The sequence below is a fragment of the Ananas comosus genome, linkage group 22 (assembly GCF_001540865.1).
Source record: "Ananas comosus cultivar F153 linkage group 22, ASM154086v1, whole genome shotgun sequence".
NCBI lineage: Eukaryota > Viridiplantae > Streptophyta > Magnoliopsida > Poales > Bromeliaceae > Ananas > Ananas comosus.
Window position 1 is genome coordinate 2028152 of NC_033642.1, and position 17220 is coordinate 2045371.

Below are 17220 nucleotides of genomic sequence, written 5' to 3' on the forward strand. Positions count from 1 at the left end.
TTTGGCTAGTTGGAGCCTGATTGAGCTCGACAGAGATACGCTGCATACTCGGTTGGGTAGCGCCCACGAGTGCCACTCCGGAGTCAGGCTTGTGCTTTTGCATTGGTGTCACTCATGCCAGTTGGACTTGCTCTCCAGGGACCAGTTAGTGTGGATATTGCCGATAGTCGCAGCGGGGCAGGGACGGGTGTATTCACAGTCCCGGGGACGGGTATGCTTACAGTCCCGATTTGGATTGGGTCAGATTTGACATTTCCTACAGTTGGTTAGTGTAGAGCATGATGGTGTAGTGGATGATAGCGGTAGAGTGTGCTTCCTGCTTTCCTTCTATCCTTGCTCCCTTCTGTAGACTTAGTGGGTGACCGATGTCGTGTTGGGCGGTACCCACTGAGGACTACTTGTTTTTACAGTAGTTCTCACGCCCAGTTGTTACTTATGTTTTGCAGAGCCACAGGTGCCGGCTGCTGCATCTTCCGCCGACCAGGATCGAGGCAAGGGCGTTGTGAGCTAGAGCCCTACCCGACAGTCAGAGCTAGAGGCTTTCCCCTTCTGCAGGTAGTTGTTGTTTTGGAGTTTATGTACATAGTTATTTAACTCGCCAGTGTGAGTAGCCTTGTATTTTGGATTCTAGCTATGTATATGAAACTCAGATATTTAGCTTATTTTTGAGCAGCTCTATGCTACTGGTTGTAGTATTATTTTTCTACAGGTACTTTGACGCTTCGTATACAGGAAAAATTCCTTTGTATACGGCGGATTTGTGGGCGTGCCCGGGGAACGAGACATCCGGGGCGTGACAGATTAAGTTGGTATCAGAGCTTTGCTATAGGTCGTTGGGACCTAGGAAACCTAAGTTTGGCAAACCTTAGGAAGGCAAGATGCGAGAGGCGTGATATTAATTGCGAAAGTCAATGATTATTTGTTCTAACTCCTCCTAGAGTGGGGTGAGTGATTGAAGGAGTACCTGTTTTGGCCTGAGAAATTATGTTGGCTGCAGACGACATAATTTTGGAGAGAAACAGGGACCGCCTTCCAGACTTTCGTTGATTGGGTCGAGAGTGTTGTGTGGTATCTGACCCCGACTTGTTTCTTTTCAGCTATGTATCGTCGCCGAGGTCGACCGTCGCTGCGGGATCGTGTGGGACCTTCTGAGAGGTCTGAGCAGATGGAGCAGAGTACTCGGCAGGAGCAGAGGGACAGACCGGAGGCGAGTGCACCCCCTGTTGTGGAGCCGAGTGCGCGACCTGAGGCTAGCGTACTCCCTGATCTGAGTGCACAGTTGGCTGCCCTGACTGAGGTGACGAGGCAGCAGGGGGAGTTGTTGCAGAGGTTGTGTGAGAGGATAGCTCAGTCACCGAGTTCAGCACCGAGTGTACCAGAGCAGACTGTACCATTCCCGACTACTCCAGTGACAGCTCCAGTTGCAGCAGTTCCTCCGTCAGTAGCAGTTCCAGTAGCGCCTGTTGCGCCTGCTAGGGGGCCAGTACCGTTGACTGAGGCCGAGCAGGAGCGGTGGACGGAGAGGCTCGTTTCCGCCAATTTGATCCACCGATCTTCGATGGCAGAGGCACTGAGGCCTGGGTTGTTGAGGGATGGGTCAGTGCAATGGAGAGGTTATTCGAGGATCTGTACGTTCCAGAGGGGGAGCAGGTACCTCTGGGAGTACACTGTTTGTCAGGTGATGCACGTGACTGGTGGCGGAGAGTGAGGCGAGACCAAAGACTAGAGGCAGCGCAGCTGAGGTGGGATGAGTTCTGTGGAATGCTGTATGGGATGTATTTTCCTAACAGCATGAAACAGAAGATTGAGGAGGATTTAAAGAGGATCCAGCAGGACGAGCGGACAGTTCAGGAGTATGTTCGGGAGTTTACTAGACTCCTGAACTGTGTTCCGTTCGTGGCCAGAGACGAGGCACATAGAGTCTACTTGTTCGAGCGGGGTTTGAGACCCGACCTGTTCAGGTTCGTTAGGGCGCAGAGGTCGAGGACTTTGGACGCGTCCATTGAGCAGGCACTATGGAAGGAGAGAGGAGAGGTGTCACTGCGAGAGAGGGCTCAGGGGCCGGGACAGAGTCAGGACAGGAAGCGCCCAGCTCCAGACGACGGAGGCCAGTCGAGTAGCAGGCGTCCGCCGAGACCTCCACGATCGCGTTCTCAGGGTCGTGGGTTCTCGGGACGTCAGCGATCCAGAGACTCCCGTCAGAGAGGACAGCCTGAGAGGGCGCCGCAGTGTGTGATCTGCGGAGGACCACACTGGCCCAGACAGTGTGAGCAGAGGGAGGGCCGGTGCTACGGATGTGGTCAGCCGGGACACATGAGGGCAGCTTGTCCCAGAGCAGCATCTCCAGCACCATCATCTGCTTCAGCTCCACCAGCACCTCAGCAGACTTACAGAGCAGCACCGAGTTACCGCCAGGAGGATAGGTCGTCCATGCCGCGACAGGGTGAGCGTCGACAGCAGGCTCCGAGTGGTAGAGTCTATGCAGCTCAGGTGGAGGACTCTACAGCAGCCGACCGAGTGGTGGCAGGTATCACTTTGATTTCTGGCATTAGAGTTCGCACTCTTTTTGATACTGGTGCATCGCATTCCTTTGTTAGCCGAGCATTTGCATTGTTGCATGGTCTAGAGTTAGGGGCATTGTCACAGGCACGAGAGGTGCAGATCCCGGACCATGTTTTACAGGTTGCGGAGTGTTGTTGGTCGTGTCCGGTGCAGTTGGACTCGTGGGTCATGCCCGCAGACCTGTTGGTGTTAGGGCAGCTGCAGGACTTCGACGTCGTGCTCGGTATGGATTGGCTGGCGCGGTACTACGCTACGATCGACTGTGGAGCGAGGACGGTGATGTTCCGCGAGCCAGGCCAGAAGGAGTTCACTTTCAGAGGCTGCAGGAGCACGCTATTTGCCACCTGGATATCTTCGGCGAGGGCTCGACAGATGCTGAGTAGCGGGTGTATCGCTTTCCTAGTGACTGTTGTGGAGGTACCTACGGCGGCGCCGGGACTTGAGGACATCCTAGTAGTCCGCGAGTTTCCGGATGTATTTCCCCCTGAGTTGACGACGTTGCCGCCGGAGAGGGAGATTGAGTTTGTGATTGATGTAGTTCCTGGAACTGCACCAATCTCAAAGGTACCTTATCGGATGGCACCGGCGGAGCTGAGAGAGCTAAAGGCGCAGCTTCAGGATCTGATGGATAGAGGGGGTGCCAGTGTCGATTAGTGGGTGACCGATGTCGTGTTGGGCGGTACCCACTGAGGACTACTTGTTTTTACAGTAGTTCTCACGCCCAGTTGTTACTTATGTTTTGCAGAGCCACAGGTGCCGGCTGCTGCATCTTCCGCCGACCAGGATCGAGGCAAGGGCGTTGTGAGCTAGAGCCCTACCCGACAGTCAGAGCTAGAGGCTTTCCCCTTCTGCAGGTAGTTGTTGTTTTGGAGTTTATGTACATAGTTATTTAACTCGCCAGTGCGAGTAGCCTTGTATTTTGGATTCTAGCTATGTATATGAAACTCAGATATTTAGCTTATTTTTTAGCAGCTCTATGCTACTGGTTGTAGTATTATTTTTCTACAGGTACTTTGACGCTTCGTATACAGGGAAAATTCCTTTGTATACGGCGGATTTGTCGGCGTGCCCGGGGAACGAGACATCCGCAGCGTGACAGCTTGATCCGAAAGCTTTGCAGTGCGACAAATTTTGATAAAATAATTTGTGAAAAAAAAGTGGAGCCCCCTGCGGTATGGATTGGAAATGTAAACATCTATTTTCAACTTTTTATAAACATTTTATAAACTATAGATTAAAAGTTACATAATTTTATATTTCTTTAAAAAATAAGCTTTGCAAATAAAAAATATTCAAAATATATAAACAAAATATTCAAAATATATAAATTATAATTTTTTTGACTTACCTAACAAGTAGATCTTCGATTTGCAAAAGGCCAAAAAGAAAAAGTACAAAAGGCTAGGGGGGGTGCTTCGGTACCCTAAAAAAAAAAAAAGATCACGGCACGGTACTCTACGCTATCTAGCACGATACTCGCGAGGGTCCCACAGCAAGGCAGGGGGGGGGGGGGGGGGGGGGGGGGGGGGGGGGGGGGGGATTCGNGTGTGTGTGGGGGGTGCGAGACCCCCCCTTGTACCGTGCCCGGTGCCCCTTTCTTGGGGGCACGGTACGTGCCGCCCCGTGCCATACAACACGGAGCGGCATTTTAATTCCTGGTGCCAAAGTGATACATTTTTAACCATATAGTACTAAAGTAAAAAGGCACTAAACCATAGGGGGAGTATTTGAAGTTTTCCGTTAAAAAAATCAATACTAAGCCATTCAAGCAATAATGGATTTTCTTTAGAAAACCAATAAAATAACCAGTAAAATCACAACATGAAGAAGCTAATACCTTGCCGACTAACTTCATTGTGGCTGGGAACAGGTTGGAAAATAGATGGAATCCACAGTTTAAATCTTTCAGATATATGAGTTGAACTTTGTCGATTTGGAGTCTCCTCTTTGCCTCCACATAAGCGAAATATATTCCAACCACCACCCTCTGTTCACAATAAAGAGCTATTTCAAGTTTCTATCTTTATTCAAGAGTTGGAGTTGCATAAAAACTTGTTCAATTTTGTCGAATACTGACAAGCAAATTGCAACTCCACAATCACGAAGAAATAAAGGAAAGCACACGAACTAGAATCAAAGAAATAAAGGAACTATTTCAAGTTGCTATCTTTATTCGAGAGTTGGAATTGCATAAAAACTTGTTCAATTTTGTCTAATACTGACAAGTAAATTGCAACTCCACAATCACTAAGAAATAAAGGAAAGCACACGAACTAGAATCAAAGAATTGAGAAGAAATCACAAGAGAATAACAGTTGTGAATTCATACGAGAGTAGATACAACGGAGAGTAGAAATTATCAATTATGTTTAAAGTGGATCATTCTTTCGCAGAAAAAAGATCAATCGAAAGCACAAAAGAAAAAGAAATAGAATTTGGGTAGAATATAACTTGTGACAAAATATAAAGTTGCAGACCCAGCAAGAGATAAGAGCAATATGTCACATCATACTACTTTTCGAACCCAATCGACATATGATGGTTGACAAACAAGTCAGAAGTTCTAGTTTGCTTTCATGTGAAGGTGCATATATCTCCTTGGCATGGAAGATGACACTAACATGCAAATAAGGAAAGAGGAAAAGAAATTATACCTGTTGGAAAGAAGAAACTGAGGCATGACAGGCATCTGAAACACTCAGGAGGCTCCGTAGGAGGGCCTTGATCATCAATTGGTGGTAAAGCCAATATAGGATCCGCTTCATGAATCCTCTTGGGTGGCATATCATATTGGATACCTTTAATCCACCTTTTTCTTTTGCGTAAAATCACCCTTTTAGTTATACATGAGTTGCAATTAGGACAGAACAAGTCATGAGTATCTTGCTCCTCTAAAACTCTCTCCAGATCAAAGTCAGGTAAAATTACTTTACTAGACTTTAGTAATGTGATCTGTTTTTGTACGATAACTCCATCATCATTTTGTGTAATTTCACTGTAACTAGATCCTTCAGAAGAAGTTTTCGCATATGACCCATTTTCCACAATCACATTCTTCGAAGTACCATTTGCGTCTCGGATAAAAATAACATCTTGTCTGTTTAACTCATTAGCTTGAGAACTAACGTGTCCATTTGTTAGGTCCTTCTTAGCATCAAACTGTACCTCTTCTCTGGATTCTGTCCCACCATTTGTCAGGTCCTTTCTAGCACCAAATTGCACGTCTTCTATAGATTCCATCCCAGCAATATCCGTAACTTCGGTACCTGCAACACCGCACAGCAGCATATCAGCTTCTAATTAGAACCTTTTTATAGCTTATTATTGACAGTTACAAAAAATTTAATATGAACAATAACACTAACAATGTGTCGTACTCGGAAATTTGCTCTTTGAAATAGGACCGAATAACAGCGTATCATAATAAACCCAGCAGAAATAGAACAAGAAATAGAAGACCACTCAGAATGTCATGACAATTATCCTATCGTTCAAAATGAGAAGTGGTTATTTCATTTACGCGTTCATCTTTGATGTTTAATAGCCTACAAGCTTAGCCATTGTTTTCTATTTGTTCGAGTTTCAGAAGCTCAACAACTAACCTTTAGTTGGTGAAGCATAAAATGACTCAATGTGAGGCAAGGATTCGGCATCCACCGCCATTTGGCAATACCCTGCATGATTCGGGATATAATCTCTGCTGCTTGGACCACTCATTTTATAGGTCCAATTGCAGTGCCGACACTTCCATACTCCTTCAGTAAAAGACATATAAAAGTAATAGTGTGTTCACCGGACACCAGAAGAAGATACATATTACATAGTACATATATAAAGGAGAAAATAAAGGACAACAATTTAAAATTTTTATTCGAATTCACACCAACGGCGGGCAAACACACTAGGATTCAAGGTTGGGATATAAAAAACCATTTCATAAATAATTATAAAGCATTCTAAGAATTAGAGGTGGATTCTGCTAGGTATTGAATAATTACTTGAGGTGATATTACCACAAAATTCAGATTTTTGTGGGTGTATACGTATTTATTTAGATAATGTTGCGCATACACAAACAAATATTTCTGGGTAAACTTAATTAGCCGCAATTAGACATCTCACATAATGACACCAACATATCTTACGCAGATCTGAGTTGCTCTAAAAAATGCTACATTGCACTCTTCCAAACAAAAAGTTTATCTCACTTGACACCTCCTGATTCTTTGGATATGAGAGCAGAAAATCAATTCTTATAACATTGCTTTGGATGCGGAAATTCTTACACAAAGCATTAGAACAATTTATCCGACTAAATAATCTTAGAAAAATGTATCCAACTAAAGTTATATTCACAGCAACGGTTTGACGGAAGCACAGAACTCAATTAGGACAGAAACCTAACTTGAGTTCTGTATGTGCCGTCTATGAGGTGAAAAACAAAGGTATCCTAATAGAAAAGGAGGACGAAATGCCTTTAATAGAATATGTATTAATCTCCAGTCATATTAAGCAGAAAAAATGCAAAACCGATGAACTTGGACATGAGGCTTGTTATTACCGAGAATGTTGATGTTGTTGTTTTATCAATGTAACATATAGTATGAATATCTTAGAATATTACCGAATGGATGAACAAAAAAGTATTTATGTGCGAACAGATGAAACGAGAAAATGAACTTTCATTTTCTATAGTTTACGTTCTTTCGGCAAACTAAAGACATGCCAGGCAGACTATTTTCTCGTTCTATGTTCTTTCGAACAAAAGAAATCCCAACACATACCTAAGTCAAACGTAAGCAGCAATCTTGTTAATATAGCACAGATATAAAGCTCCAAAGATTTTTTTTTTTTTTTTGTAAAAACTGAAAATCCTAAGAAGGTATCATAGAAATTTGCAAAATGATAGTAAAGAAGAAAAAACCATGTTGAATATAAATATTAAAAATGCCACTCTTTAGTAGTTTAAGTTTTTGGAGAAAAACAATTATTTTATGTAGTTTAACATGATATCAGAGCAAAAAGTTGTAAAGGTGTGTCCCCACAGGCTCCTAGTATTATTTAATTTCTCTCGCATTTAATTCAAGTTCATGTCTTGAGCCTATCAAAAAGTCTCAAGCCCAGATATGAGGAGAAGTGTTGAAAACACCGTTCTCTAGTAGCTTAAGTTTTTGGATAAAAAAAGTTGTTTTATATAATTTAACAGGTAAAAAATAATTAAAAAATATCTCTTAAACAATTGGAAAAATGCCATTATAAGACTTAGAAAGACAAATGAGGAGACCTAGGAGCTCTGCATTATTTGAGTTATTGTTTGCAAGAAAACTTTAAATTCATATCACACAGTGGCATCAGCTTGATACGCCCTTCATTGATGTAATTCTCCACTAAATTTACCAAAATATCATGTAGAAGAACTAAAATATTATCTCACTAAATTTAGAGCAATATGTTGGTGAAAAGAATATTTTCCTAGAGTGTTGTACAATTTCTTAAAAAATTTTATATGCAAATGTATATGGAAGCTCATAATAATTAATCCAAAGGACCGATCCTTACTAAATCCATCAGATTTCTTAAATATCCCGACTTCAAGAAAAAGGACTAAATATCAGCAAAACTTTATATCTCCAAAAGTAACCCATAATTTCTATAAATTTCTTCATACGAGAGGCCAAGGTTCATACTTCATTGATACTCTATTTTCACTAGTAACATTAAATTTACTTAAAATCCAGTGATATAGACAAACTGAAGGTTAATAGTTATGGAAAAAAAAAGAAGCAAATTTCTCTCAAAATTAATCCTTACTTTCTTCCTCCAATACGGTCCGGGGAGCCTTATTTTCTAGATGCCTCCTTTAAAAAGGAAGCTGACTAGACGTAGATAGTGTATGCATTTAGAGATAGATAAATTATCACCTATATATATGTTTCGAGAGGAGGTTCTATCAAAGGATATATTCCGAAAATAATACGGAGAAGAAGAAGAGGCCCCATATATATATGCCACTCAATCCTCCCATCTATGAGAAAATTATGCCAATAATACACAACTCTAGCAGGTCCCTCCAAATGAAAAATAACAGTAACCTTTTTCTGTGAGATCACAAAAAAAAAAATCTAAATATCCAAAGTCAAACATTAGTTTGCGCAAGTTCTAGAACGAAATTTCACTTTATTCCGAGGCAGATATGAATCCTAAACATTATCGTAAATCTTCTCTACGAAATAAACGCATCGACCGGTCTACAAATTTAACAAGCGAGAAGTCAAGTACCATCTATGGACCCAAAATAATCCATGCTGCTTTCACGATCCCGGATCCATCATCAATCATTACAACCAGATCGCGAGATCGGTCAGCGTTCATCAACGAGGATCCCAAACACCCCCATCAACCCTAATTGCAGTTGGAGCCACATGTAGCAAATAAACTAGAAATTGACTGGTGGGTATTTTAGGAACAAGCATAGAGGTGGCCCAAAGCTGGAGAAAGGGGACAGGGAACTGCCCCACCACAAATTCATGGTCACACTGAAGAGCATTCTTGAAAATGAACCATGAAGTTGATGGAACAAATGATGAGGAAAATGAGACAAATCTAGTATTGTAGTCTAATCTAAGCAAAGAATCTATCCACACAAGAATGATTGAAAGACCCCACAAATGAAACATCACACTCACATATTGAATCTAATCAAATGCCCAGATAAGAACATTCCTGTTCCATTGAACTTGTGGTGTGGTTCCAACATCAAGAACCTAACCAAGAGTGCTACCAACAAGGTTATGAATGTAATTCTACATAACTTGTCCCAATGATTAATGCCAAAAATCAGAGCATGATTGAGATGAGAAAAAAAAACCCACAATACCTTTCTCAGAATCAAAGTAGACACTCCTTGCCTCTTCACCAACCCCAGCCCCACCACCACCATCCAAATCCACCACCTCCTCCTCCTCCTCCTCCTCCTCTATCTCCAAAGACTCTGCACCATTAGCTTCTTTTCCAGGTATGCCCTTGTCCCTCCTCTTCCTTTCTAAGCCCACCACAACTTCCTCCTCTTCAACCACCTCTTCTCCCACCACTCCCCCCCATTTCCTCTCTTCTTCCACCTCCATGGCTCCTAAACCCCTCTATAAACCCTAGAAGTGAATGATTAGACCACCCAACAAAGTAGAAGTAGAAGAAGATGGACACTCTTATACTAATTACTCCCTAGTGTTTCCCACACCCCAACTACTATCTCCTGTGCAAGTAAACATGCAATAAAAATGGTACTGCATGAGGATCAATTGGTTTACTACTCTATTTAAATACTTTGCTCTGCTTGTCTTTACTGCTCTGATTCTATGCACTTGACTTTTTGGCTGTGGATATGGTTTATCAGGAAGAGAGATGGAAGATATTTGTTAAATATTATAAAATATATAAATTCCAATCTCTAATAGCTTAAATTTTTAGAGTACTTTATTATTTCAAACTCTCAAATTTTTATATGGTATCAGAGTAGAAGATTCTGAGTTCGAGCCATACCAGGTTCCTAGCATTATTAGTTTCCTCTCATTTAATTCAAATTTATGTCATACGCCTTACAAAAAAAGTTTCAAACTCAGATATGACAGAGAGTGTTAAATATAAAAATATATAAACACTGTTTTCTAACAACTTAAGTTTTTAGAGTACAAGGGTTATATTATAATATTATAGTGTCTAAAAAAATATTAAAAAAAGAAGTAGAAATATAGAGAACTTAATTTTCGTTATAAACCATTTTGATTTGATTATCAGATGTTTTAAAATTTTGATTACAGAATTTACTCTTTTAACTCATTTGATTTACATCTTTCAACGGCTCTTTCAATATAAAATTTAAATTAATTATTTATTTTAATAAATTTATAGTTGTGTAATTATGTAAAATATACTAGTTAAATTCGTAAAGATAAATAATAGATTCAAATTTTAAAGTTAAAAATTATTAATCTGTTAAAATTAAATAAATTAAAAGATTAGATAGTAACATTAAAGTTTTTAAAATTTAAGTTATAATTATAATAAATTATCAATCGTCTTTTCAGTAAGTGACAAAGGACTTAATAGATGATAATTGGGATATCGAAATTCAAAGCTTAGTTGATTTAAGTTCTTATTGATAAGAAAATAAAAAGTCAAGTCAGTGTGAATGTTAGCTGTATTTGTTTTTTGGGAAAACTTCAAAAACTCCCCTATGGTTTCGTAATTTCTTACTTTGCTCTCCTGTGGTTTAAAATGTATCAATTTGCCTTCCTGTGGTTTTTTTTTTTCTTATCAATTTTATTGTTATTTTTCTTAAATCAGTGATAAAGTTAAAATTAAAGGATACTAAAGTAAATATTTGATAAATCTAGATGCATATCTGAAGTTTTTTACATATAATTTAATAAAATATTAACGAAAAAGCTACCAAAAAGATAAAAACGAAACCACAGAAGGACAAATTGATACACTTTAAATTATAGGATGGCAAAGTGAGAAACTACCAAACTATACGAGGGTTTTTGAAGTTTTCTCTTGTTTTTTTTATTAGAATTATTTATTTTTTATTTCAATGCACATGTACGTGAACTGGCGAGACAGGGACAGTTGGGCAAAATGAGCGTGAAGGAAGGTGGTGCTTGATTTGACGACTTCCCATGTTAGGTTGTGCCTTATTTATTGCTGCCATCCAATTCTTCAACTCCTATTTAAAGTACTGGAACGTTCTTTAATGCCCATTAATAATAGTAATAAGTCGAGAAGAGTTACTATACTATCAAAAGTATAAAAAATTTGATATTTTCGGCTTTTTATTTTTTAAATTAACTATTTAATTTTTTTGATTATTTTTAATTTTTAAATTAATACTATTATTATGTAGGAATCACTCAAACATAGAAGTACTATTTAATCCTAAGATGGACCGCAATCATTCCAACCGTACAATTCTTGATACAAGAGTCAAAAAGCCGGAAGCATAAAACTCTCTACACTTCCCATCGCATAGTAGCTCTACACTAATAGTAATAAGGTGAGTAGAGTTACTATACTATCGGAAGTATAAAAGATCTTTTACTACCGACTTTTTATTTTTTTAAATTAACTCATTTGATCATTTCTAATCTTTGAATTAATATTATTACCCTATGGGAACCACTCAATCCTAGGGGATGATAATCATCCCAATCGTATAATTCTTGATCCAAGGACTAAAAAGTCGAAAGTATCAGATTCTCTATATTTTCGATAACATAGTAGCTCTACGCATAATACGACTCTACTTATAAAAGTTACGATTTTTCTGTTTATAATTCTATGCGTAAAATTTATCTGCATATTAAATAATTTTATTACTCAGTAGCAAAATCTTGCAATTTGAATTATGTGCATAAGCAACTAAAATTTTTACATTATATATATTTTAACATATCAATAATTTATAAAAGCAGCATTTTGAAGGGCCAATATAATAATAGTCATCTTTGCTATATATATATTAAATATCTTGCACACATATCATCGTCACGTTTTATATTAAATTCAAAACAGTTTTTTTTTTTTTTAAAAAAAAAAATTTCCAACATGGTTGTCATTTTGTGTGCCTAATTCACGTGGCTTTGATAATGATGTAGCATGCAGAATATTCCATTTAATTAAACAAGTACTTTGTCCGGAGCTGATATTTCTTCTAGTACTTAAAATTGAATTATCTATTAACACCTTGCGAATATTTGCCTTTTTTTTTTTAAGGAAAAATTTCAAAAACCCTCCATGTAGTTTCATTGTTTCTCACTTTAGTACCCTGTGGTTTAAAGTGTATCAATTTGCCCCCTTGTGGTTTCGTTTTTATCTTTTCGGTAGCTTTTTCGCTAATATTTCATTAAATTATATACAAAAAGTTTAGATACCCATTTAGATTTATCAAATATTCACTTTAGTACCATTTAATTTTAACTTTATCACTGATTTAAGAAAAAAAATAATGAAATTGATAAGAGAAAGAGAAAAAAGAAACCACAGGGGGGCAAATTGATACATTTTAAGCCACAGGGGGGCAAAGTGAGAAACTACAAAACCACAGGGGTTTTTTTTTTGAAGTTTTCCCTTTTTTTTTATTCAGAAAAGTAAATGCGGTTTTATAGGATAAATGTATATAAAATAGTACTTAATTTATTGAATAAGACCCCTTTTGGATTGGATAAAAGGAGGAGGATAAAAACCTTATCCTCCTAATTGTACTCAAACAAAAATTTTTGGGTGGGAATAACCCGCTTTGGAATCGACCGTCCCTAGAACAAGTGACAAAGGGCTTGGTGATTGGTACCTGAGGTCCCAAGTTCGAATCCTAGTTGATTCACATTTCCAGCTAAAATTATTTCCAAATGAAATAAACGAAGCGGGTAGCGTGCTACCTATCACTTAAAAAAAAAAAAAAAAAAGCCCCTGCTAGAGAGAGAGAGAGTTTTGTTTTAAAATAAATTTTAAAATTTCTAAACTGAAAATTAAAATTTAGAATTTTAAAGTTTAAATTTTATATTTGATATTTTAAATTTTTAAATTTTAAATTTGATATTTTATATCTTTCAAATTTAAATTTGGTCTTAAATTTAAAATTTAAATTTTTAAATTTAAAGATTTTAAATTTAAAAATTTAAAATTACAAATGTAAAATTTTAAAATTTAAATTCAAATATAATGAGAGGGGTAATATAATTATTTTCTATTTATAACTATCTCTTATTCTTCTTATTCCATTTTATCTATCCAAACACTATTTTTCTTATTCTCGGGAACAATCTAATTTTGATCCAAATACAAAATTGATCTAGTTCTCGCTTATAGCTATATCTAAATTTGTACTTATTCCTGGAATAAGCAGTTCTTACTTATACCCGAACCAAACGAAGCCTTTTAAATGAATAGGACATTCGCACTGTTAAGATTCGTCCATATTGAAATTTATTTAAAATATTTCTAATCCACGTGAAATAAGAAATAAATTTAAAAAGATAGATTCTAATATGTTTAAATCTCTATGTGAGCTTTATTTATAATAGAATTAAAATTAATATCTCCCTTATGGCTTATAAATATATGAGGTATTGGCAAATAATCTCTCCACAAAATTTTCTCTTTTGGGTTCGGTTTAGGGCACCATCAGAAACCCTAAAGATTTGGGCGGTGTGCTGCGATCGACTCTGGTCGTCGATTAGTAACGAGAAAGAATAACATGCGAGACAGATTGTAGTATCCTTGTTTTATTTATTAATTAATTAATGTACTTAATTATTTTATGTCGGTTGGTGCATGCAAATTAAGGTGGCTTGGATGCCACGTGCACCCATGCATGCTTATCAACAAATTAGGTGGGCATTGCCTAATTTGTTTACTTCTCTCTTTGTTCGACCGAAGCAAAGAGCTCAGTGGAGGTAGCCGCGAGCACGAGTTCGACGCCGATGATGCGCCGCGAAGCTGTTCGAGGGTACGGTTGGGATCGTAGCGCTGCGAGGAAGCTAGGCGAGGGTGTGTTTTCGCCGTTCTCGACGCCGCGTCGATGTCCGATTAGTCTTTGAGCGTCAACCGTCGGTATTTCAGTTCGTACTCGGCGTAGGAGCGTCGGTTTTCGACGGGACTTGGTTCGTTGGATTCGGGACTTCGAGAGGAATCCACGAAACCCTTACTTGCTGGATTTGGTAAAGAGTTTAGCGGGAGCTTGACTTTAGGCCTTGGGAGGTTTTCGGACGTTTCGGCAGGTTGTTCCGCAGCCGAGGGGAGTTCCGTGCTGCCAGGGATTAGCGATCGAGGTGGGTTACATCGGTTTATTCCTAAGTATTATAGTAGTCGACATGTATGATTTTCTGTTTTTGTAAATCATGTGGTAGCTCAATTTTGTCGATTGTATAATGAATGAAATTAGCTTGAAGGCATGACTTGTAACTATAAATATACATGTTGGACTTGGAATTAAACTTAGGAGAAAACCAGCGTTCGGGATCTGGCATATGTTAAACTACCTGATTTAGCCTAGGGGCCGTTGTATTATTTTATAATATTGCAGTATCCTTATAGTGAGTATTCCAGGTAGTTTAGTTTTTAGTTACGCTCGTGCTGGGATGCCGAGTGTATTTTTACAGTAGCGTTCAGGCTGTTCCGGACTGTTGGGTGCCGTCGGAGTTGACGGTGGACTCGTATCGCCTTTTTGGCGTTAGATTGTACCGAGGGCACGTTACCTGTTGGTTGTTAGACCAGTTAGAGCCGGTTATTTGACTTAGCCTGTGAGAGCGGTATGAACTTGACAGAGATACTTGTAAACTCGTTGGGTCGCGCTCACGAATGCCATTCCGGAATGAGGTTTCAGTGCGATGAGTGTCGCAGTTTCTGTTGGACAGTTCTTTAGCCGGCTACCCTCGGGGTGGTGTACGGCGCAGCTAGATACAGGCAGGGTGGGTCCGTTTTGGGCAGCCCGGGTGAGATAGTGAGTGACGCTTTTCCCTACCTTTGGTGAGGTTGTGACGTGAGTGGAGTCTTAGCCGTCCTGTTGGACCTTTTCTGGAACCGACTACTCTTGTGATATGGTGTAGTCTAATTAGGCGAGACGGGTGTATTCACAGTCTTTAGAGAGTTTTCTCCGCCGGTTACTCTTGAGATACGGTGTAGTCTAGTAGACGAGACGGGTGTATTCACAGTCTCTAGAGAGTCTTCTCCGCCGGTTACTCTCGAGCTACGGTGTCACTTAATTAGACGGGATGGGTGTATTCACAGTCCCTAGAGAGTTTTCTCCACCAGCTACTCCTGGAGTAGGTTACGGGTTCGATCCGACAGGTGGGACGGGTGTGTTCACAGTCCCTAGTGAGATTGAGTTAGTTGTGACTTTTACTACAGTTGGTTAGTGTAGATCATGCTAGTGTAGCGATATGTAGCGGTAGATTTCTTTCCAGCTTTTCCTGCTAGCCTTGTTACCTTCTGTAGACTTAGTGGGTGGATCGATGATTGTTGAGGGCGGTACCCACTGAGGACTACTTGTTTCTACAGTAGTTCTCACGCCCAGTTGTTACTCCGTTTTTGCAGAGTCTTCGTCTTCGGCTGCCGTTATTGCTGGTCAGGAGCTAGGCAAGGGTGTCACGAGTTAGAGTCCTACCCGAGGAGCAGAGCTAGAGGCACCCCTACTGCAGGTAGATATTTTGGTTTGGGTTCATGTACATACAGACTTTTAACTCGCCAGCGCGAGTAGCTTTGTACTCTAGGATTCAGTGTATGTATATGGAACTCGGTTTCTTTTACTTTACTAGTTCTTCTAGCAGCTCTATACCACTGTTTGTAGTATTGTATGTTTCACAGGTACAGCTGTCGCTTCGTATACAGGGAAAATTTCTTTGCATACGGCGGATTTGTCGGCGTGCCCGGGGAACATGTAATCCGGGGCGTGACACAGATTCTTGATGAATCGAAGAGTTCATAAAATAAGACGAGATCAGATATTGATAATCGTAATATATTCTGTAGCGAAAGAGATATGTAAAAATTTATATGATTTTTGCGTTCCTGATTTGGCTATTAATTTTCCAACAGGCATGATATAGCTCCCGTACTGATAACACCGCTTAAAATCCTCTTTTTAAAAAATTGGTAAGTGATTTTCTTAATAAAGCTCAACAAATTTGATAAACATATATAATAAACAGTTATAATACTTTGTTGCTAGAGAAAATAAATATTTATATCATTATGTGTGTCGGCACATATATATATATATTTTTTACTGGTACGGCTCGACAAACACTGTATCGTACCGTACCTGTAAGTTTCGACACGACTCTATACTATGATACTTAAATCCTTGGTTCTGTAGTTTCGATTGATTTTTGGTGAAATGGCAGGTCGAGCTGAGTTTTTTTATTTACAACTCCCTAAGCTGAACCGATCGAACTATTACTCCAAATCGAAAACTAATCGAATCTAAATTTTTTGGTTCGATTCGGTTGGTTTGGTTAGTTTTGGGCCCTACTAAGTTGGGTTTTCGAAATTATAATATAACGAAAAATTTATAGATTTATTGATTTAGAATATTCAAACCACTTATATACCAAATTTAAATTTATATTACAAGAATTGAGAAGGAATAATAGTAAACACTTTATTAGACTAAATTGTAAATTTTTATTTTACTTTTTCAAAAAATTTTAAAAAATAACATATAATTTAATTTTCAACCTAAAAGAACACTTTGGCTCATTTAAACAGTTAATTCTGTCGATTTGGATTTTAAGTTAGATGGTCAAATCGAAAACTCAAAATCAAAATTTTAGGTCAAATCGAACAATTTAAAGTGAAAAACCTAATTTTTCGATCGACTTAGGTTAGTTTCGTTCAGTAATTCAATTTTAATCGGATAAAGCGCACCGTAGTTGAAGATTAGAGAATAGAAAGAAAAGGTGTAATAATGTAAATAATAAAATCTTGCTCAATTTTATTAACAATGAATTAAAACATATTTCAAGGCCCTCAATTTCACTCAAACTAGGAAGTTTTATCAGAATCAGAAATAATAATACTCTTTTTGAGATTATACTTTTCTTTTGTGAAAAATCGATCCAATTACATTATATGTGGAAAGAGCATTTCGAATACATCATAACC

General features: G+C 38.7%; 1 protein-coding gene and 1 long non-coding RNA gene across 6 annotated transcripts in view; one reads left to right on the forward strand and one right to left on the reverse strand.

Annotated features, from left to right (window-relative positions):
- The window catches only part of LOC109727643 (membrane protein of ER body-like protein), a 22162-nt gene extending 12210 nt beyond the window's left edge, over positions 1–9952 (reverse strand). The window contains exons 1-4 of one of the 5 annotated variants that reach the window (XM_020257804.1): positions 9440–9952; positions 6165–6317; positions 5217–5828; positions 4400–4549 (exon numbers count right to left, since the gene is read on the reverse strand). In XM_020257804.1, coding sequence (XP_020113393.1) covers positions 4400–4549; positions 5217–5828; positions 6165–6317; positions 9440–9686 — 1162 coding nt within the window. In that variant the 5' untranslated portion in view covers positions 9687–9952. Of the gene's footprint in view, positions 1–4399; positions 4550–5216; positions 5829–6164; positions 6318–8841; positions 9134–9439 lie in introns of those variants that run through there. The other 4 variants (XM_020257803.1, XM_020257806.1, XM_020257805.1 and 1 more) reach the window with 4 other exon arrangements.
- LOC109727645 lies at positions 13724–15868 on the forward strand. Its single transcript, XR_002220809.1, has 2 exons — positions 13724–14387; positions 15652–15868. It is a non-coding gene; the product is annotated as an uncharacterized LOC109727645 (long non-coding RNA).